The sequence below is a fragment of the Clinocottus analis genome, unplaced genomic scaffold (genome assembly GCF_023055335.1).
Source record: "Clinocottus analis isolate CAN_PGR_092001 unplaced genomic scaffold, fCliAna1.0.p SCAF_5, whole genome shotgun sequence".
Classification (NCBI taxonomy): Eukaryota; Metazoa; Chordata; class Actinopteri; order Perciformes; family Cottidae; genus Clinocottus; species Clinocottus analis.
Genome location: NW_027176207.1, coordinates 10,842,578 through 10,866,368, shown reverse-complemented (window position 1 = coordinate 10,866,368; position 23,791 = coordinate 10,842,578). Strand labels below are relative to the sequence as shown.

At 38.9% G+C, this 23,791-nt stretch overlaps 2 protein-coding genes across 5 annotated transcripts; one reads left to right on the top strand and one right to left on the bottom strand.

Moving 5' to 3' along the window:
* b3glctb (beta 3-glucosyltransferase b) lies at nt 1–19,283 on the bottom strand. 4 transcript variants are annotated; one of them, XM_068601262.1, is made up of 15 exons: nt 19,127–19,283; nt 16,968–17,005; nt 16,842–16,881; nt 16,108–16,217; nt 12,991–13,067; nt 12,729–12,840; nt 12,443–12,579; nt 11,804–11,867; nt 11,267–11,383; nt 9,801–9,870; nt 8,736–8,849; nt 7,371–7,470; nt 6,893–7,012; nt 5,670–5,814; nt 1–157 (listed from the first exon to the last, which is right to left on the bottom strand). In XM_068601262.1, exons 1-15 carry the CDS (start codon nt 19,185–19,187, stop codon nt 5–7), a joined length of 1,458 nt encoding a protein of 485 aa, XP_068457363.1. In that variant the 5' UTR covers nt 19,188–19,283; the 3' UTR covers nt 1–4. The 4 variants fall into 4 exon arrangements, with proteins under 4 accessions (XP_068457363.1, XP_068457366.1, XP_068457365.1 ...); XM_068601265.1 differs by lacking the exon at nt 1–157 and adding an exon at nt 398–478; XM_068601264.1 differs by lacking the exon at nt 1–157 and adding an exon at nt 3,540–5,253.
* A 2,882-nt stretch (nt 19,284–22,165) lies between these two features.
* On the top strand, nt 22,166–23,791 carry LOC137803034 (mesenteric estrogen-dependent adipogenesis protein). Its single transcript, XM_068601284.1, has 5 exons — nt 22,166–22,394; nt 22,511–22,638; nt 22,922–23,037; nt 23,151–23,324; nt 23,444–23,791. Exons 1-5 carry the CDS (start codon nt 22,210–22,212, stop codon nt 23,456–23,458), a joined length of 618 nt encoding a protein of 205 aa, XP_068457385.1. The 5' UTR covers nt 22,166–22,209; the 3' UTR covers nt 23,459–23,791.

The following is a 23,791-nucleotide window of genomic DNA, read 5'->3' as shown; positions in this document are numbered from 1 at the left end:
TTATTTACTCCCAACCAAATAGTGTGGAGCCCCAGGTCCGACAAAAAATAAGCAGTTGCACAACGTGGATCCCGTGGGCCGACGTTGAGTCGCGCAGACGCTGGAGGCTGGTGAGGCAGACGGTGGTGTGGAGTGAGGAGAGCAGCCAACAGGTACTCTGGAACGAGGAGAGAGGAAGTTAGTGAACAACCAGAGCAATCCCAAATGATCACACAGAGCGGCAGTGGTGACCACCGGGGTAGTAGACGCAACAGACTGACAACCCAGGTGTGCAGGACCAGGGTTGATATGCTTGGCCACGACCACATGGCACAAACAAAACAAAGGGATGACAGACCCATGAGGTAAGGAGACCTGGGAGAACAGAGGTAAACATGCAATGGGTTAGACAGGGATCCTGACACTAACCTTGTTAGGTCGTCCCGAGTGACTGAATAACAGGATGCAGGCACTTGAATACGTTAGTTTAGAAGTCGTGCTGAGCGAAACAAAAAAAATGGAAAATTTGCATTAATGAACACAAATCAATAGCAGACAAATGTCTAATGTGATAGAATTGATGAAAGGATGATATTTGGGACAGACAAGGATGTAAACTGCAACATGAATGGTTGGCGGAAACATACAGTGGTAATTCTAGTCTCATGTAATATAAAATAACACGACACGCTCTGCAGCCACAGACAAACTATACAATCCCTTAGATTAGGACGGTGATACAATTGTCATGGTTTTTGTTATGTCCTCCACAGTCTGATACGCTGACCATCAAACTCAAGACCCCTGCTCCAGGACGGTAACCCAAACCAACCGGGCAACCATGGCAGAAATCACATTTATCCCTTTCTGCGGTCCAAAAGAAGTGCTTTATCAGTGTTCAAAATGTATTGTAAATGTGTTGACACTGTTATGTCATTAAGAAGGCTCTAGCTGAGTGCGTGCTTTACTTGCTGGAGACCAAACTAAAGGCAAGAAGCACAAAATATGCCTAAAGTATTACCAGGGGAGCATCTGCTGATGTCCTAGTGAGTGACTGCAAAAAATTCCCACATTTTTTTCAGAAGCGCATCACCAGTTTGTTAACAAGTCAGTCAGCAGCTGTGCCTTAAAGACATGAAAGGGAGATGGGAAGTAAGTGGGAAGTGGTACCAGTTCATATCCTTGAGGTGATCAGTGTGTGCTTTAAGAGCAATACAGTACACCTCTGATAAACATCAAAGGCTTTTAGCACTGTGTAAGAATAAAAAAACATCACCTGAAGCAAGCTTTTTTCATACTAGTAAAAAATAAATCATCTGACTGATTAATAAAAGAAACATCATCACGTCTTCTTTTCCTATGGGTAAAAATTATGATTATATTTTGCAGCATTATTTAACTAAAAAAAAAGCAAAGAACTGTTGAAAAACACCCCACATGTGGCAACAATACTGAAAGTGTTTTAAGTGAATGACTGTTATGCATTTAACAGTTTAAGAAAGTTCAGAAAGTTAAAGTTTCAGAACTTCTTGAGCATAAGGTGATGAATTATTTTCAATTTGACAGGTCAGTGGATCTTTTCAAGTGAAACGCTTGGTGCACATTCCACTTAGCTACACCTGGTGATTAACCAACGGGTCGGTCGGGTGGTTGTTTTAACTAAATGTATCACGCTCCACTAACATCCCCCAAACAAAAGAAGCAAACAAAAGATGTGTTTACACCCTTTTTAAGTGATCATCAGTGAGTGAACCATGTGCAGAAGGATAATATTAAAAAGCCAAGATGCTTTGAGAATGAGAATCCTGTGATTAGGCATAGTGGTCTGAAAGGGACAAGTCAGGCTTTGTGCATCAATTGTTCCTCTGGGCCATCCTTAAATATATCATTTAATATGAAGATAATAAGTTGTACCTGATTGTTGGCATGAGCATATTAAAAATGGACTATTCACTAAACCCTTTCCCAAACAGCTTTAAATGGGAACAAAAGGTGACCGGACGAGATAATTGGACATTGTCAACACGTGTAGGTTTGTCAGTACATGGCGTGTGAATGCATTTTGCAAAACATGCTCATGCACCTCAAAGGCCACCGTCCAAGCTTTAAAAATATGTGAGCCTACACGTCCTGTGGCTCCTTCTTTTCCTGCAAGAAGAGAATATTAGACAATATATAATACAGAGTGACTTGTTAGAGGGCAGAGTCTCCTTCTGTGATAAAAGATAAGCGAAAAAGAAAAGGGAAAAAAGAGAAACACTTATTGAAAGATACATTTTAAAGATACTTTAATCTCATGTATCAAATCATCCATCAATCAAGTGGTTGTTGATCTCATGTTCTAGTTCTGTATTTGGGTCACAGATAGTGTCTTTAACAATCAGTGATATCTGCTTTCTAATATGATAAATGGCGGCGAGATAAAGTGGAAAAGGAGGTGAAAAGATAAGCGGTGGCTTATATGATTCTCCCAATCACACAACGATGTGGCTTTGACTAACTGTGTCCAATAACTCTTCATTAAAAGAAAAGAAACATAATTAAAGAATCGGAAAAGTAATAAAAGCTAAATAAACAAATGACAGGAGAACAGGTAGACCAAGTATGAAGGTAAATAAATCTTATAATACAGAGGCAGATAAAAACCACCTGTGTGTTTACTGAATCAGATGTATTGACTGTTCATCGGTTGAAATTGGAAGAAGAGGGACGGAGCGCTGAAGGAAGAAACTTGAGCGATGCAGCCGCCGACTCTCGCAGCTGATTTAGACTCAGAGAAACATGCGCGACAGCATTCAAACGTCTCCTGTGTGTGTGTTGTTGAGAGGCAGAGCTCTCTGGAGTTTACGACATCTCAGTGGATTGATGATGGCGGCGTGTGTGTGCGCATGTGTCTGTGAATGAAAGCGGCCGGAGGAAAAGAGTGATCCACTTTTGTGTAGATGACAGAGACATTTACACATGAAACAGCAACACAATAATAGACCCAGAAATATAGGACATGCCTGCAGCTGCAACTTGACATGAAATTTAAAACAAAAAACTTCAACTTGTAAGTGTAAGGCGAGCAAATGGAAAAAGGTATCACTCATGTCTTTTTTTAGTCTTTGTTTGAAGCAACTGTTAATAATGTAAGTGATGATATGATTACAGAGAGAGTAATCTCTGTGTTCATTCTTTCTGTGAGGATGCATATTTCATGGCCATCACACAAAGTATTCAAGCAAAACTGTCACAACAGGAATGTCCTGCAGGGCAGTGAACGTCCCTGTTGCTACAGTAACTCATGTCACGGTGACACGACACAAAGGCACTTCACAGCTTTTGAGATTCTGGCCTCAATGAGAATGACAAGTCTGGAAAAATGAGATCCACACAGGGAGGCAAAAGGAAAGAAAATGCAATGTCATCAATGAAATATCGTCCCCGCGTAGTGGTCTTTGTCATTATTAGAGGGGCAGAGATCCTTCTACAGTGATAATGGTTTATCTGTGTCTTCCTTCTCTCATCTTGTTGTCAGTTAAAAGAAAGAAAGAAAGAAAAAAAATGCACAAAAAAAGTTTTTTTCAACATAACATTTTATTTTCAAATTATTGAAAAATGTAATTAAACAGGTTTTCAGCATGCATACACACACATTTATATATTCATAAAAACAACTGCACAATTTGAATACAACCAGCTGGTTGTAATTACTTTTACACCAATCTACAAAGCCACAAACACACAGTTCAAAAATAAGATTTTACAAAACCCCATCAGAGACTCATCTGCATTATGATATTTCATGTGGTAAACATATAAAGAGTTCATACAAACATGTACACACAACGTTTGATGCAGCATTTGGAAATTTGCTTCAGAATATATAAAATAAATTAAAATTTAAAGGTCAGACAGTTTGATATTTTGTGAAATCTCAGTAAGAAAAAGAATAAGCATGTCTAAAAAAATGTCATCATATTTTTTAACACGAGTGTTTTTTAAATACAAATAAAAAATAAACACAAATACTAAAATATTACTGAAATAAATTATTATAGTGTTCTTATCATCAATAATATTCTATGACAAATTACTTCTTAATTGTCTCTATTCTTAGTATTTGTATCTGTTTATCAGTATTTAATCTAAGCTGTTGCCTGATTTTATCTTGCGTTGTCTGCAACTTTAGGTCTTCTTAGAGATCGTTAAATATTTTTTTATAAACCAAATAAACACTGTATGTCTTGAGACATCAGATCACACAAATATATTAACACAATCTTTCTTCAATAAATGAAACATGTGGGTTCATGGTTACATTTTTGTTTGGGAGTAAAGTGACAGCAGTTACTCTCAGACATCCACTCTCACGATCCAAGTGGCAACCAGTGTTGCTCCATGTCAAACCAGTGAGCCCTTTCAGATCCAGAACGGCTGATAGACAGCGCTGATGTCCACAGGAAGACCTCCAGCTTCTTGAGAAATGTAAAGTCTCCGAGTCTGTCATTTTTGTCAGCATGCTAAGCATGCTAACAGGCTGAACTGAGACGCTGACCGCGGTAAACGTACCTGCTAAACATGAGCATTATAACTCAAAGCACTGTTGTGGCCCCACAGAGCTAGTAGCCTCGTTAGAGACCTTTTTTTACTGTCATCGCTCCTTTAATACTGCATTACATGAATTGATATTTGACCACTTAAAGGTAAAAGGACAGACACAGATTCATCTGCAAATCCCCGGCGTACACTGGTGCTTAAAGCTACGCATCCAGTGGAGGCAGGGAACAATGTGTATTCACTCAGCAGGTTTATCTGTTGTTTGGAGCTTTTAATAAAGCAGTTTTTGCTCCGATTCAATCAAACAGTCTATGCACAGGTCGTTTGATCCCAAAGGTATAGTCTAAATGAAGGCATTAACCTCTGTAGAGTTTCAGATTTAGTTGATCATTCTCTGCGACCACGTTAACACTACACACACTCATTTGATTTTATGTTGACATACAGAATATAGATTAATGCATTTTTTTCTTAAGGCGCTTAAGAATTATGTTTCAGGGCACGTTTTGCTGCTTGTTTTCTTATCTTTAGGTCTACGCTGTTGTGCAAATATAAAATACATGTTACAGTATTGTTAGAGTTGTGTATCGTAAACACACAGTGCTTCTACAGTTCAACTCGTGGGTGCGTGTCCTGCAGCCAGTGTTTGTAGACGATCACAGGATCTATGTTCCAGTGCTTGTGGAAGGAGACGGCCTGCTCCAGTGTTTCAGAGTAGTCATACGGCCGGGCCTAAAATATCAAGAACAAGTGGTTTTGTCAGTGTCTGCGTGTGCGTGTGCTTGTGGTATGCTCCAGGGTAATTCAACATCCTGTTTTTAAAGCTTGCTTAACCCACAAGGCTGTCTTTCTGCCTTTTCCAAACTAAATGGAAGAGGAATATGAATAGGGCAGAGCATCATCAGACTCTACTGAAAAGGTTACTGTCGTAAATTTGTCTCCCATTGGTTTATTTAGTTGCCTCTGCACAGTGCAGTCACAGTAGTATTTGCGGCCATTTCCACAAACCATGACGGCATCAGCTAATTTGACTGATGACCAAACACATCATCAAACCTTGTCGTTCTTGAGTATATCTCAACATGTGTGTGTGTGTGTGCGTGTGTGTGTGTGTGTGTGTGTGTGTGTGTGTGTGTGTCGTCTCCTACCTGGTGGAACAGTGGACTGTGTGTGATGGGAACACCCAGAGAAGTGAAGCACCTGCCCAGCACCATATCATCAGGAGCATCGTCACTGTAGCAGCGACACCCACTGGAAACGAGCCTGGACACCGCCACGCGACTGAGGACCATGCTGCACACAGAACACAGGTATTTAAAAAAGGGAATCATCTCCACAAAAATATAGATGATCCAAGCTTTATTTCCCTGAGCTGTTTTTGTTTTTCATCATGCAACCATAGAAATAAATGATTGTACAGATCTGGTGTGTTTCAAAGAGGCAGTGTTCCTTGAATCTTGGAGTGAATATATTCTTAATTATTAGCATGTCCCTGTATCACGAACACCTGCTTTGACGTTAATACTATTAGCGCTGCCACCCCCGTTTTTCATTTAAAACAAGGTCAGGGAATCAGGGAGCTTGTGTACGTAGAGAAGCATAGAGGTACAGTTTCCTCAGGAGTGGGTGGAGGCGAAAAAGACAAGTAGGCAAGTGAATAACGGACTAACTATTGTCAGATCCCCAGAAACTAATGATAATGACCCAAAATAATGATAATGTTGCTCTACATGTGCAAAATGCTTAAATAATCAACATACAAGAAGTCAATTGATCCATCATTATTGTAAACAGATGGATTAATCCTTGGTGTATGATAATATTTAGAGTTTATGAAGTTTTTCATTCGATGATTAAGGGAACGGTTTTCAAATAGATCTGAAATGTAGATTTTTTTTGTTTAATATTTGCTGAATAGTACTGTACACCACATGTAACACTGTCATACTATATTTGATTTACTATTAAATTGTTAAAACCTTACACAGCAGCTTACTTCTAGACAAAGTGAATTTGTAATCAAGTTTACAAGTCAAGGAACAGATTGAAATGACAATTCAAATGTTTCAACCGTGTCCCGGGTTTTTTATGAATCTGCTTCAGAAACATCGGAAATTAGAAGAAAAATGAGAAAGACTGGAGGGAAATAACAGAAAGCAGCAGTTTTAAGTTGAGTTCAGTCCGACGCTGAGATAAGCACAAAAACACAGACCCACTCACACAGAAACAGATGGTGTGTCTGTTAATAACTTACAGCTACCGTCTTCGTAGTTGACACGTTCGCTGCCTGCCGAGGCGAATAAATTCATATTTGATTCAGTCTCCGTCTGAACATTTTTTAAACTAACTGCTTGAACCACCGCAGCCTCACCCTCCTCCTCCGGTGGTGTAGCTGTATCCGTTCAGAAGCAAGCTGTAGCCGTATCTCTCCCCCAGGCTCACCGCCTCCTTTGGGTCATAGCATTGCAGCAGTCGCCTCAACCTGGGTAAACTGCAGATGGACACAAAACAACCCTCGGAGAGACAGGAAGGAAGTGAGGTGCATGCATACCATAAACTACTGACACGAAGCTGGATGATGTCAGTAGTTCCACCTTTAGAATTGTTCATAACAATAATTAACCAGTAGGGGACCTGTGTGTGTGTGGGTGTGTGTGTGTGTGTGTGTGGGTGTGTGGGTGCAAGATCTATACATTCATATTCAAAAGCGACGTTAATTATTCTTTTACTTTAGTAAGCTGCCACTGCAACGTCAATGAAATATAATTTGAACAGAATGTTTTTGTTGATGCTGTAAATTACAAAAATTAGGAACGGTGTGTTTAAACAGAATCTCTTCTCCCAGTTACCTGATGAGTGTGTCATCATCAACAATGAGTAGCCAATCAGCCTCTGGCACCGCTTTGCTCAAGAACCGCCTCAAGATGGCAAAAGTCTTCCCACAATGCCCTGCAGGGAGACGACATCAAAGGTGTGAAAAAGGTGAAGCTGACTTGAGGCTCATGAGATATGTGCGGCTAGAGAGCAGCAGCCATTCTGATTTATGTGTTAAAAACACATATTAAAAAATCACAGCTAGGCCGGCATGAGGTTGACTTACATTAACTTTGTCTCAGCCAGAAAGAAAGAGAGCAGACGATATAGCAACTAGATGTATTTCTAAAATATTCTTACTTTATTCTCATAAAAGAACAACTTTATTCATGATTTCTGAAATATTTCTGAAATATTAAAACCATATTCTCAAAGTCCCAGAGAACACAGGTGAGTGGGTTATGTGTTGAATTTGCAGAAAGAGTTGAACCTTAAAGCAGATGACCATTCTTACTGCCATTTCTGTAACAATATCTTGATTCAGGCATTTTGAAGGAAGTTTGATGAATCACAAGTTTATATTATACACGCGTGTAACTGAAAACACATACACAATGTAGGAGCTATTACTCACATTATAAGTTTATTTTCATTCACAAGTAATATTGTTTAATTATAGTCGTTTGTTTATTTAGGTTAGATTTATTAGGATAGGGTTTTTTTTTTATAGTTAACTTAGTCTTTAAATGTGTCAAATGGGTAACGCTGTGGGCACCTAGTTTATTAAAAAAGTAGACAAGTACAGGACCATGATGCACCTGGGCCTATGATTTTTTACCAGCAACAACAGCAGCAGCAGTAAAAGCAGCTGCACCAGCAACAGCAGCAGATCAGGACGGGGTAGGCAGCATTAAGTTACAATAAAACATCAGTAAAACCGGAGCTCCCGCATGGACCCTGCATTCTTTTTAGCTGCGTAAATGACATACCTACAGTGCATCAGTGGCTTTTTGATTTGGGTTTATTTTTTATTCATATTTTTTTTGTTTTTATTCAAAGAATGGCCACTACACACATATTAAATATTTTATAAGACAAAGTAAATGAATTTAGGCGCCGTGAACAGGCGCTCTTTTTTCCCCCTTCCCACCAGTAAAACCAACAGACTGTACACGAGCCTTTCATATTAGATAACATGTTGTAAGTAGCCTACATGGATCAGAACAACACAGACATTCTGACTTCTTCATGCGGCACAAAGGTCTACTGCAGATATAAATGTTAAATAAAAACCTCTGGAAGAAACTCAACAAATGTATTTGGCGACCCTAATAACATCTGCTGCGACCCACCTGAGGGTCCCGACAGTGTTTGTGAGTGACTGTTCGAGATCAGCTCACCTCTCTCGGTGTTGGGCACGCCCAGGTTGATTGTGGGTATGGAGGCATCAGTGACATCGCTGTAATACTCTAGAAACCCAGCATCTTTCTCCCAGGTTGCCTTCACAACTGGAACTGGTGAGGAGACATAGAAGAGGGATGAACAGAGACACGTACACAGCTCATAATCAGAGCGAGTCCCACACTGCAAGGACGCTGATAACTGCCAGTCGTATTCACACATTATTTATTTTGCTTAGGAACACTGACAGCTTGCTCTGCAATTCTAGTGACCTGAATTTAAAGTAGCAGCCAATTTAATAACACACTGTTCCCTCTACTTTTTATGCCACTTTAAAATAGTGAGTCCTTACCACTGGCTCTGGTTGACCTGAAAAACAGACGTAGACGTTTTGGATAATTACACAACCTGCTGTAATTTCAGCAGACAGTCTCGAAGTTGTGGATTTAAAAAGATAGTTTTCAGCTGACAGGTTAACTGCGAACGAATGACCAGCAAACTGTTAAGTGGCGGTAAACAAAAAAAGCAGCTGCAAATTAAAAGTGTCAAGTCAAAACTTTTTGCATCTAAATGTCCTGCTTTCCATTTCATTTCCATCTATTCTGTGATAAAGATAAACAGAGTAAATGTTGGCAGTCTGGATCACAAGTAGCGTTGTTTAAGAACTAAAACAAATCCAGTTACTCTTTACTTCTCCTTTACAATGATACTTCATACTTAAACTACACTATCAGGAGGATATCCTGGGGGTTTTTTAAACTCCATACATTTATTTGAAGGATGTAGTTCCTTTTTAGATTAAAATCAGTTACAGGTATGATTTTTCTGCAGAACAGGTCACTTTACTTTTGATACTTGAAGAACATTGAACTAATAAGTACTTTAATGAATTTTAAATTCAGAACTTTTTCTAGCAATTAAATGTTTTTACCTTAATGTTTTGGTACTTCATGTTAGGTTAAACGTCTGAATAGGCGGTGCAGTGCACCACTGCAGAAGAATTTATTTTTTAATGAATTAAACTGTTTTTGTCCTTCAGAAAGAGTCAGCAATAAATAACACACCTCGTTCTGAGTGGAATTTTCGGCACGTTTTCACAGCAACAAATACTTCATCCCTTGACACCGGATTTCCCTAGAAAAGAGAGAAAGAAAAACAATGTTATTCTTTACTAAAAAAAGTGACGCTTCATAAGCATCAAATGGTAAAACGTGCACAGGTGAACACAAACACAGTGTGAGCTGGAATATATAAAAATATACCCAGAATGTAATAGACTTAAAATCAAGTTGAGAGGGCAAAATGAGGCTGACCAGAATAGTCAATGTGAACAGTCAGACATGTTTTTTCCTTTTTTTTCTCCGTGTTAAAAAGTTTTTCCTGCACTGATGTGATGGTTCTGGGACAGGAGATGTTGTATGTGTACAGATTGTAAAGCCCTCTAAGGCTTATTTCTGATTTGTGGCTGTATAAAACACATTTAATTAAATATAATAGTTATATCCCTTTTCCCAGTTTGGGTGTCACCTCTTATTTCAGATAATTATCAACACTAATAAAGATGTTGTTACTTATTTCTAGTATCCGTTTGATCTGCTATCTCTTCTAGAAAAATCAATATAAACACCAGCCACTTGCTCAAGATGCATTACACTAATAATTCCTGTAAGCACATGATGAGCTCTAGATTGTTCATTGATTTGTCTTTCTTTGTGGTTTCACCGCCTGAGGGGTTTTCTACAGTCACTTGCAGGCTGAGCAACCGCAGTGGAGCTCAACCCTCATGTGATGAGCACATCGGGTGTTTGACTTCTGCTGGGGCTGAAGGGTGATGCCTGATTGAGATGGCATACGTATGTGCCACGAGATCAGTTGACAAAGTTGAGATTTAGTGATTTTAGTAGTTAGGAACAGGGCACTTTTATTCACTTCATATTTCTCACTTGGTTGTGGGGCTTTAAAGAGCAGGTTATTGTTAAGAAAAGAGAGTATTTTTGGTTATCTTCAATACCAGCTTGTATTTGGTGACATCATAATTGAAATCATGTTCGTCTCCACTCTGGCATACAAAATAGTTTGTGCTTCAAATAAAAGGTCGACTTAATGTTGTAATTCCTTCGAAAACGTTGGTACATATGCAGCAAATCTTTGTTCTATATTGCAGGTGTACAGATGTGATGGTTTTATAACTTCTGTCTTTCATATTGTTTTGTGTACCATCTTTCTTCTGCTGCATTTTGTCAAACAAATCCCACTTTGCTGTCTACTTGGTTTCCACTCGGCATTCAGTCTGACTCACTGTTTGACATTAATTATGCCGGACGGATGACTGATTATTGTGATTTGAGACGATAGATCATAAAAAGGAACTCTGTAACATATCCTTGATGTCCTGCTTTTGATAATTACCGCCACCAAAATCTAGTCATGCAGACATTATATATCATTTTTTCCCCACTTTCCCCAAGCTGACACACTTTACTGGCCATTTTAAAGACATCGCACAAAAGACAATAAGACTTGTACATACACAGTTGGGCAGGTAGGTTGTAAATGTTGTTGCACAGTTGTCTCTCGTGTCTGTACAAAACTCTGGAACTGCTGTCAGTCTTGGACCATTTCCTTCCTCCCAAATGTACAATGCAATCTCAAAAAACAAAGACAGGGCATGAAAACAACTACAAGCCTCAAACCGGTGAAACAATGGATTCCAGTGACAAGTGACGTCACAACAGCTTACTTGGTTCCTCGAACAGTAATTCTGTTTAAATATAATAAAGTACACATTCTTAGTCTCACTCAGAAGTAGGGAAGTGCATGAACAATAGTAGATCTAGATGCTTTAGGCATAGAAAGCTTTTTAACAAAAGGATAGCCAGTCGCAGGAGGAATAGTATGTCTATCATTGTTATATTGTCATGCATTTCATCAAAGCAAGCATACTGGAAGACAAGGCTGACGAAGCTTTTCACAGCAGTTGTTGAGGTGCAAAGTAAAATTCAACCATAAAGTTTGAACAATAGTTGCCTTTTTAGAGTCATATCACTCCTAGGAGGTTTCAAAGTACCTCGTGTTTCAAGTCGATTGTGAAGTCTGACTTTAGATTCGTATGTTGGATCCGCTCAGCGAGTCTGAAACACATGAAAGTGAAAGATGTTGAAAGAAGAGAAACAGCAGAATAGGAGTGTGAACTTTTCTTCATTGTTCACGAGAATGCACATGAGCGAGCCAAAGTTATGGATGTTCTGAGTTGTTGGTTTGGTTCAGCAATCCTTTTGAATACTGTGCTGTGTTTTCTGCATTAAAAAATAGCAAAAGCTCCAGATTTGAAAGATGGCTGGAGTCAGTGGTAGAGGTGATTGATTCAATGCGCAACAGATTAAAAGGAACCTCTGAAGAAGGGACCTTAATTTGGGACATTTCTTAGGTTGATATAAAAATCAATCGAATGTAAGATGTCAAGCATAGACAAAAAATATCCCATTGGATGACATTTTTTTCTCTTTGTGCATTGTGGACTGTATGTGCTACTTGTTCTTATCCCTTTAATTTGAGTTTCTACACCACGTCTGGTATTGGTGTCTACTATTGTGTCGCTGAAATTATATGAAGGCTTTACGGCTGCCACGGTAAAGTCACCTCTTTGGCAAAAAAAAATAACAAGAAAGGAGAGAAACATATCAGTGACACATTCATGCGCACACACCTCTGGAGCAGCGGCATGCTGAGAGCCCATCCGGCTGCAGGGTCAGGGTAACTAAAGGAACCGGGGTCTTCAGAGAACGCATAGTGGTGGATAATGGAGGCCTCGTTGTCATAGAGACGCTTACCCAAAAACCATTCCTCAGAGTTGGAATAAAAAGGTGCATGGAGCAGGGTGATATCAAAAGAAAGTTGATTAGTTATGATGCAACAGTGCAGGAAACTAGATCACCAAGACATTCATTTAGCAAAAAAAGCTGTCTGTATAGTACAAGTAGACGGTGTCTCACCTCCTGGACTTCATATCTGTTGAGGACCTTCAGCAGATTAGGCAGCGAGATGCTGGTTTCCTCCTCGATGAAGAAAAACCAGGATGCTGATTGGCCATACGTGGCAGAGAGACTGTAAAGATCCACACAAAGTTATTTACTGTATCGCATTTATTTCACCCCATAGGAATCACTACAGCTAAATTCCATCAAATCTCTAAATCTTATTGAATCTGATTGGATTAATTTGTTTATCATCTCTTTGTGTGTGGATAAGACTCACTTAGGAAGCAACGGGATGATAATCCAATCCCTTTCATACTCTAACAGCTCATGGAGGAGAAGAACAACTGGATCTCCCTGCATGAAACAAAACAATTCAAGTTTAAAAATGAGTGTGTGTGTGTGTGTGTGTGTGTGTGTGTGTGCGTGCGTGCGTGCGTGCGTGCGTGCGTGCGTGCGTGCGTGCGTGCGTGCGGACTCGGGTGCAGAATGGCATGCTGTGCACAAAAAAAGAACAGAAGTACTCCAATTAAATTTTACGAGTGAAACTAAAAATAAAGAAATGAGAACTTTGGTTTGCAGAAAATATTTAAAATAAATAACAAGAAGTCTACTATAATGAGTGACTCCTTGGAGGAAATGATACGGGTGCCACTGACATGATCTGAGAGCTACACCTGGACATCCTGGTGGGCGTCGACTGGCGAGGCCTTTGATCAACAACATGTGGAGGAAGAACATATGTGCATTCTTCTGTTTGGAGGTTCATACAGTTCTGGGTGTAGTTCTGGCAACGGCATGCGAAAAAGCAGGCCAGGTTGACGGGGTTGATTTAGAGGCTCTTGTTTTACGACTTCCCTTCTCTCTCAGTGACTCGTACACACTCACAAATCTCATCCACAGAGTCATTCTTGGCACTGACGATCGTGACATGATTAATGTAAATATGGCCATAAATAGGTTTGCAATGAATGTCAGTGTGAGCATCAGAGTTCGGGCAGAGAACAAGTGCCTCATTAGTTACATCCATGTTTAACTCAGGTGCCAAAGAGTAACAGAAAGCAAAGTTATTTTTTTTAAATTTATGACAATGACGCAAATTTAAGCCGACGGAAACAATATATTATTGTCAATACAACAGGACGGTCCTTTCGCTACGCATTGGACTGCATCATTCAGAGATGTGTTTATTATTTAGCCTGCCCTCCTTGACATAAATGAAGTGGACAAAATAATACAAAACACCGGTCTGTATAGCACAATACAATTCAACAGCGCCACACACTGAAACCTTTTAAAATTATAAATCAACATCTTGCTAAAATGGTTTAAACAAATACTGACCATTAAAATGTTCATAAAAGCAGGATTAAACTATGTTAGTTTGAGCAAGGTGTGCTGTACCTAATAAATGTGACATTTTCAGAGTCATCCTCTGGCGGCTAGCCATATGAGGAATACAAATAATAAACAAACTAGTTTTTTTACTCTTTGCAAAATATTCTTATTGGCTTTTAAACACACTGAATTAAACTAAAATCAAAGGGATATTATAAACAACTTGTCTTCAGTTTGGAATAAAACATTTTGCACAGTTTTTCCAGATTTAACAGCCCACACAATGACTAATATCTTCTGATACTTTATGTACATGTAGCTGTTAATACTTCAGTATTTCAATAACCTCTCTTGATTCCTGGAGTTGAACGGTATCACCAAAGTTATTATAATTCAACCTGAGCGGACATGAAAACATGTCTTAGCAGTCCATGCAACAGGTGTTGAACTCAGCGGCAGATTAACTTCATCATCTCTAGAGCCGTGCCTCTCGCACGGCTAAAAATCTGAATGTTTGATGTATCGTTTGTGTCCTAGTAAAGCTACAATTAAGGCAAAATAATATGATGTGTCTGATAAAACATTGATTTATTTCAGTTTAAGGCGTGACGAACACAACATTTTGGTAGTGTTCGTACAACATCTAATGTGGACAAAATATTAGGATTCCCACACTTTAAAAGTTCACATGCAAGCACACCTCTTCTCAGATCTCAGGTTCTCAGGTGTAAAATGCTGTAATTGCCATCTTCTGTTCGGGTTGCAGTGAGATGTGGGTGAGACGAGCTGAGCAGAGCAGCAGCATTATAATGAGGCTGGCTGATGAGGCAGTGGTGTGATGAAGTAAAAGTCTGCACTGACGGCTGTAACCAAACGGCCCTGTGACAAGGCTGTAAAAATGTTTATCTATCCCTTTAAATCCAGGATGCGGAAAGTATGTGCATGAATCTGTGTGAACAGAGTATCAAAACTGAGGTACTGCTGCTCATATTTTGTCTACATACTGTACGTCAAAAACCCTTCGAGTGTCAACAAATAAAACATAAAAACAGCCATACGTCAGTCAGACAACAAGCTGTCAACATGCAAGAGTTCTTGGTCCCCGCCTCCATTAAAAATAAAGACCTGGTTATACGTCAGTCAAAAAAAGCATGATGCAAAAGTTGCCCTCATTGAAAACAGCTTGCTACAATTATGGTCCATGTAGCTGTGACAAACACCACTCAACACACACACACACACACACACACACACACACACACACACACACACACACACACACGATTTTATATACATTTTTTTATTTGATACAACTTCTTTCTATTCCCACAAAAATATTCCTTTTTTCAGTTGCGAGACAGCTGTTTTTGTAAATTATGATTGATGACTGAGCGCTACAGGAGAAACATTATTTTCAGCTTTGTCAATACGCTGGCCACTAGTTGCATCAATAATGTTTCTCTTGAATGTTGTTTATATCTCTTTTACCTTAATTCCTTTCCAAACCTCTTATTCTCTTCGAAAATTATGTTTTTAGTCACATCACAGATCACATCCTGTTGTTATCACATCATATCATATCACATTTACTTTGCTAATGAATCTCCACAGAAATGTCCATATGTATGTCTTCTCATTTTACTGAAGTCTATAACAAATCAGTTTTCACACCTGCTCTGCAGGCACCATAGTAAATGATTACAGTATGACAGAGCTTGGTTCCTCTCAGCGTAGGGAGAGGAGCTCTAAGGCAAGGAGGACACCTATTGGTACCAATGTAATACCACAGCAGCGCAAAACTCAAAGTCAAATTCAAAAAGCCACTGCCCGCACATTGAAAATTAAACTGGTAATAGCATTACTGACTTGTTATTGCAAGCACACCACATAGCATGGCTACAATGATGACAAGTTATTTTTCCCGACGCTCTTTCATCCTCCAAAGTAGCCAACCTCAGCTTTAAAGAGCTCAGGTGCTCATGTACTTCTTTCTGAAATATGGTCCAAAGCCAAGACCTAAATCCAGCAGTGGGGCTAATCAGCGCCTTCCAGATGTTACCTGCCCCAGCTCAGCTGCCTGCTGAAGAATCTCCACCTTCCTCTGACCACCTCGGCGGGCATGGAAGGAGTTCCTCTGACTCTGAATCACTATCACCACGTCTGACAATCCTGAGAAAAAAACAGGCACAGAAAAGGCAAGCAAGTTTATTTGTACAGCACATTTCAACAAAGCGATTCAAAGTGCTTCACATAAAAGCATTAAAACATAATGCAGAAGAAAACAAGATTTTAACAAATCATGACGATTCACTTAAAAAAAATTAAAATAAATAACAGTCAAAAAGCAAAAAAATTAAAAAAAAGTTGCAGTGCAGTTTGTCATGGTAGCAATGAAACATTAGAAAACTCAAAGAGACGTGATGATGCAATAAAACAGGGCATTTGTGAAATACACTTATTCGGTTTCTCGCCAGGTAAACCTCACAATAAGGACACATGGTAACTGGACTGTGCTCGTATTGCGCTTTTAGTCTTTCGACCACTCAAAGCGTTTGAACACCACATGCCATCATTCACCCATTCATACACTGTTGGCAGTGGCTAACATGCAAGGTGCCACCTGCCCATCAGGACCTCAACTCACCATTTACGCCCATTCAAAACACCAGCTACAGGAGCAATTTGTGGTTTAAGTGTTTTGCCCAACTTACCACTGAGCCACAATCGCCCAAATAATAAATTTGCTTTCCTGAACCGTGTCACTGACCATCTGCAGTAAAATCCCTCACTCACCAATAGAGCGGTGTGGTGGGTGCTCCTGGGACTCTGCTGCCTGCACAGAGTCAAGAGGGATTCTCGTTAAGTCTGACACATGCTGATGAAGCATAATCACAGCAAGGATCTGGGCGTGGCACTTACATGAGCACGGCCAGTACGTTTGTCTTCAGCAGAGGCACCTTGACGAGGTGATAAGGAACATTTCATAATCAAAATGCATTTATTAGTAATGCCGACAAACATTAGTGCAGAAAGTATAAACTATATATTCATATAATAATGCATAAAAGGCCCAACTTTTAACATTCTGTCAGATCATGACATGTAATTGTGTAAGTACCCCCAGCAGGAGCAGATCCAACGCAGTAGTCACATTATTTCTGCACCAACACCTCTTATCACTCTCAACAAGATATAACCAAGACTTTGAAACCATGACCCTTGAAAGCAGAATCGTATTTCTTGTGGTAAGTATATTCAACAAGTATAATGATGTGTAAGCATGTCAATCTATGCCAAGGGTTGAGATATGGCTGGGAAATGCAATTGTGCCATTCTTTAAAGTCTTGGGCTCGATATAGCTAGACATTATGGAAAGTTATCCTTCTGACTTGAACATCAACACAAAACGCTTCATACCGAGGCTGAAAAAAAGAGGCAATGCTCGCTTTATTTTCAAACTGGATAACAATGAAGACTGGTCTACAGATGTTGAATTTATTCTTATCCAAGCACCAAAATTGATTCTGAATGCCATCAAATTGAGGCGAGAAACAGGCATGTGTTTTGGAAAAATAAATTATTAACATTGAAAATTAAATTTCTTTCGGGATACTTACCGCTGTGGTACATATCGGTATCTGATTTTATTTATATATTCCCACACATATCAGCCAAAAGGCCTCTTTCAGTTATAGCAGGAAAAGCACAATTGTAATTAATAACATCAATGATTGAGAGCCCCAGAAAAGCCGTTAAAGTGTGTAGAAAGCAGCCGTCACATAAGTCATTAATTACACCTGTGCCTTTTCATATGAAAGGTGAAAGGTCTATGACAATACTAACGATATGATATGCGTTTGTTGAAACATTTGATTATGAATCCAGGTCTTAAACCCTTTTCTAGTGTCTAGTTTAAATGCCCTGCCCCCCCCCCCCCCCCACACACACACACACACACACACACACACCCCACCACAGGTGTTTTCAATACTTCACCTGATTAGACTTCTGGACTCTGTTTGCTTGTACAGACTGTGATTGATTGACATCCACATTAGGTGTGTTGCTTGTGTTAGCTCAGGACAACCTGCACGTTAATCATTCATCAGCAGCGTACATCAGAGTTTGGTGACTTAAAGTTTGGTATTAAACACCAAATCGTAAATCTAAGCAGAGACCTAATTAGCCTCTGGGTGCTCAGAGCTTTTCATATTTACATAATTGCTAGACAATTATTTTGATGCTAATGAGCTAAACGTTGGGGACAATAATTTTACGGGGTTACAGACAAATAATAAGTTACTTTTCACTCCAAGCAGAATCAGCATGGGCTTTAACTTTATTCACAAGCATCTTCAAAAATGCTTCTGTTTAACTATATCAATGCATTATTCTACAGGAAGCACATTTGCAACAGTAGCAATTTTTTTGACATCAAACATTTGATTACCTTTACATGCATAACATAAGTTGTATGTTATCACACGACACACGCATAAGGAGGGCGACATAATGTAAAGAACACATGATGGTTGTGTTCATCATTCTTTATAAACTTCATCCAGAAATGTTATTTTACTGTACTGTTTGTTGGTTTCAAGTGAGACATTAATGACTTTGTATTGTGACTTCGCTGTTGCTGCCACTAAAACGTACACACTTTAATTAAACAGACTCTTGTTTAAGTTACGTGTCGTATACGTTTGTCTGCATTTGTGGTGTGTCCATTTATCAACTATTACTTTAACCACCTTTTTTTTTTTTGCATTTTGAGTTTCATAATAAAACTAAAATACTCAATATGTATATAAACCAAAGGCCAAGCTGTCACTGAAGAATAACTCGAATATTTATTTTTATTTTTGTTCGAGTATTTTTTGGAGTGAAAACATTCATTAATATATTTTCCAAACTGGAATGCATTCAATTTGTCTTGTCTACTTATTAACTAACCTTACTTTGAAGGCCAAATCGACCGACTTCCGGTATCTGTCAGCCTGCCTTCCGCAGTGCACCCTGCTTAGTGCTAACGGTTTAGCTAACGGGATCGGTCTCAGCAGGGCGATGACTCCACTTACCAAGCCAGAGGAGAAGCACAGCGACCAGTTTGCATCCATTCGCCACATTATAGTGTGACATGGTGTCAGTGGCATCTGTTTCACGTTTGATATATAACCGTCTTTTTACGGCTAACTGGAGGAAATGGCGAGTGACATTCCCATACTGGCAGTCTGACTGAATGTTAGTGCAGAGCTACAGTGACCTCCAGCGGTCAGCGGTATACGAGGTTACTACCTGGATTTATAGTGCTGCTGTAATATTTTGTCCTGGTCATTCTGATATAATAAAATACATTATGCAAGTTACACTAACAGACAGTGTTTAGCCACGGAAAGTTGACAAAGTAGGACATTATTATTTTTGTTATAACATTACTCAGCAATTACCTCACTGCAGGTATTCGACAGCTAGCCTGTAGTTACCGAGAAGGTCATTATTTTACACAAATATGATACATTTGTAATATAAAAACTGATAATAATGATACTATAATTTTATGGAATGCTTTTCAGAATGCTCAAAGACGCTTTACATAGGACAAACAGAACAAAACAAAAAATAGAAAGACAAAGGAGCAAACAAAACAAATGAACAGAAAACAGAATTTGTACAAAAGAAAACTGGAATAGCTGCAACTGAACGAGTCATGTAGTGGAGGGTTGGGTACAGGGGGTCAGCAGGTGAAGGCGAGTTTGAACAGGTGTGTTTTTGAGGGCTTGTTTGAAGGCAGATAGGGTGGAAGCTTGAGTGATAATATATATTATGAGGTATATATCATTATTTTATCATAGGTTGATAATTATACTCACATATATATATTACTCACATATATTTCAAAATTACAAGTATGCCTACATTGTGTAGATAATACAAATGTAAATCTGTGTTGAATAGCCTTGTAATGACTTCTTTTACACCTTTGTACGACATTTTTGCTTTAGTAAAATACCAGAATATCCTCCCACCGCCATTTATGAACCCTATCAACTATAACACCTTGCACAACTAAAACTAATTTGCATTATGTATTTCTTAATGTTTCCATCTTCTTCTCTTTTTTTTGGTGGAAAAAGGGTTTTATTGTCAAACCTCGACAGATTTCACATAGAAACTAATTAAAGCATTTCTCAAAACAAATTGTTGGAGTCACTTTTTGCTTTTTGTGTTTACAAATTGGGAAAATATTTTTGTCATATCTTAAAGTTGTTTCTCATTTCAGAAGTAAATCACAAACATGTTTTTAAAGAATTTCTTAGTAAAGCGTGTATTGTTTTAGTGATAAAGATCATAATTAGACTTCTGCCATGATACTAATCACACGATGGTTATGAAACACTTTGTAATGTGTATCTTTCAAGTTATATGTCTTTACTGATACAAACAAAAGAAATGTTTATTATCATGGCAGAAGTCTTAGTTGTGTCACAAAGTTTCCACACTTTTACTCCTCAATCCTGCAAATAAACAACATCTCTGTACTGATCTGAGAGCAGCTACAGAGCTCCTATTGTCCTCATCTGCCCTCCACGGGGAAGAGAGGAACCAAGATATTTAAACAATAAAGATAAATTGGACTTTATGAACTTTACAAATTGTGTTTTTCACGGAAGTGGTAATGTTTACAGGCAGGTACAGTTTACGATATCATATGAGATAGAACTTCCCAGAAAGGAGGCTGAAATAATTATTTATCTTCTCGGCTGGTACGTTCAGAAAAAATGAGTCAATGGTTTCCTGACCACTGAATCTAAACATGGCGACAAAAGTTAAACCGGCTGGTTCTGCTGTGAAACCACAGCTGTGAGTGTTCACATTTTTGTCCATAAACTGAACTTCAGAAATCCAAAGAATAGTACCGGGTTTTATAAGGGAGATGTAAATACTTTATGTGCAGAAGGATAGGCTGCTATTATTCACCTTAACACCTACTGTCACCTTATCAAACAGTCATAGGCGGCAATAAAACCAGAGCTGTAAATGATTTACGGATTTGTTTTGGTTTCTGTCTGTGTAAGTTTGCTGAACCAAGATATTGTTTTATAGACATGCTCCTCTAAAAGGTTTGAGGAAATGGATAATACTTGCAAATTATTGTGTCATTGTAACACAAAGCGTCACTCATTAACTTTTAAAATAGGTCTACATCTGCTGTTGCCAATGTTAAGTAGCTTCTCATAAAGTTGTGCATTTCAGCGTCATTATCTAAAAGTCTCAATGAATCAGAACAATAGTTTTCCACCTTCATCATTTATTTATATGTATAACTGTTTTATTTACTTTATTTGCTCACTTACCTATGCCTATGCATTAAGTAGCCCGCATGCAGGCCTATGTGTGCAGAATAGAACCAGCCAAGAAACGAGCCTTGATGAATTGATAAGGCAGAAGAATCCTGTCATATACCAAAGGTCATGTGATACATACTACAGAAGGAAGTTAATACGTTTTCCTTCAAAATAAAGCTATTAAAAAAACAAAACTATTCTTAGGAAACATTACATATCTGATACATTTCCTTTATATTTATATCTCTCTTTTATTCAAACACCCTAAGTAGACAATGTAACATCTGGATAGCATTATTTCATTTAAATTTAGCAACATTTATTCGACTATCTCAAGATTGCTTTATGTAGTCTACTATTATCTTTTTAATGAATTATATGTTTGTTCTATGAAATGTATCAAAAATAAATAGGGAAAAATGCCATGTTGATATCCTCAAAAATATTTTATTTTGTCTGACCTACGTAATAAAACCATAAAGACATTCTTCTTACAACAATCTAAAATTCAACCAACTTAATTTGTGTAAGTTTTCAAAACTGCTAAATGTAAAATAAACCATTTCTCGACTCAAAGATTAACTGCTAAGATCCGGGATGTTATTCTCAATTACTCTACATGTATAATGACATATACACAGAGTCCGTGCCTGTTAACTGACATAAAGCAATTATTCTGGTAAAAATAAAAACACCCGGAAGTGCTCTCGTGTCAGCATGTCTAACTTTCCAGTGGTTATTAAAGCTGCAGACTGAGGGAGGCGATATAAACAGCAGCAGCCGCGGTGGGACGTGCACCAGGACGAAAAGCCAACATGTCGCCGAGCAGCATGAGAGTCACAGAAGTGGAAAAGTTCCTGAGAAACCCTCCGGCCGGCTTCTCCGTGGAGGTCCTCTGCTCGGGTTGCCGAGTCCACAGCGACCCGGAGAGCAGCCTGGTGCTCATCGATGCCTTTGACTCCTGCAGAGGGAAAATTGTTTTCCAGGAGTCTCTGGGAAGGTGAAGGAGAAGAAAAGCAACTGCATGGGATGATGCACGGCCTTTATTTTATGTCTTTATATACACGCACACATCAACAACAAAAAACTCACATCTGACTGTTTTTTTCAAAACAGGAAGGTTAAAATGCACAATTTATGGGAGTACACCAGCATGAGAAAGAAGCTTCTGTCCAGGAGGATCTATCTGCTGATGTCTGCCTGCGAAGGAAACTTTTCAGAGACCGACAAAAATGAAGCCAGAGGTAACTAAAACTGTAGCTTACCGCTCATTTTACCATAAGACCTCAGCATTACTCAATACAGTAAAAAAAAATACAGTAAAAAAAAGAAAAGAAAACCCAATTTCTAAATGGGTCAAGCAGTTTGGTGTTGTGGGTGACTCATGCATGGCTTTCCAATTTGGGGTGTTTGCAATGGGTGGAGTAGAGAAATAACAACGGCAGCACACTACTTTTGCCACATGACGACATGTTTTTCTCTCCTCAACTGTATTCTCTCCTGTTTTCCTCTCTGACCCTGTTTCAGTGCTAAAGCAGTTTGTGGTGTCCATAGACGGCAACGATCCCTTCATCAAGTGGCAGATGGAGAGAGGCCTGGACTGGACCATCTCCTCCGTTGCGGGGGAAAGCTACAGTGTGGAAGTAAGAAGGACTTAGTGGTCTTTCTCTGACATTTATGTGAAATACATATTGACAATTCTCTTCATGAGTTGCAGTTGTATTTTGGTATTGAAAGTGACTTTTCCTCATATCAGATTGACTTGACTGAACCACTGGAGAGCTGGGCTGCAAAAAACCTCCACACTATAACTGATAGACCGATGGAAGTCAAACCTGTGTGGAGAGACTTCTCGTTCACCCTCAAATACTATTCTGATGCACTCTTTGACTTCCCACACTGGTTTGGGTTCAGCAAAAGAAAGTTCAACGTAAGTATCTCTTATTCTTCTTATTTTATGTCGATAGAAACCTAAACATGTTCTGTACGTATTCCACTTGTTGCACTTGTCTAACTTGTTTTTCTCGCTCGTATTTCTTACCATTGAAGTTGAGACTGACGTGAGCCAGCCGTGACTGGAGAGCAAGACAAAATGGACTTTAACCGCTTAGTCATCCATGGAGTTTGGGTCTCAAGAAAGTTACGTGATCAACGCACAAATAGTTGTAACCTGCCAGGTGAAGGACCAGCCTACCTCTCGGGATTGCAGCAAACATATAATTGCTGTTGAATCCACGGGGTTAACGAGACTGAGAAAGAATTTCTGAATGCCATAAAGATTATTTTGTAAAATTTAAAGGTGTTTTTGCAAGTAAATATATTGCACTTTACTGTTGTATGAAAGGTCAAATCTGTGCTACTGCAGAATACAAGGTTTGTAAACTTTTCTACCAAAGA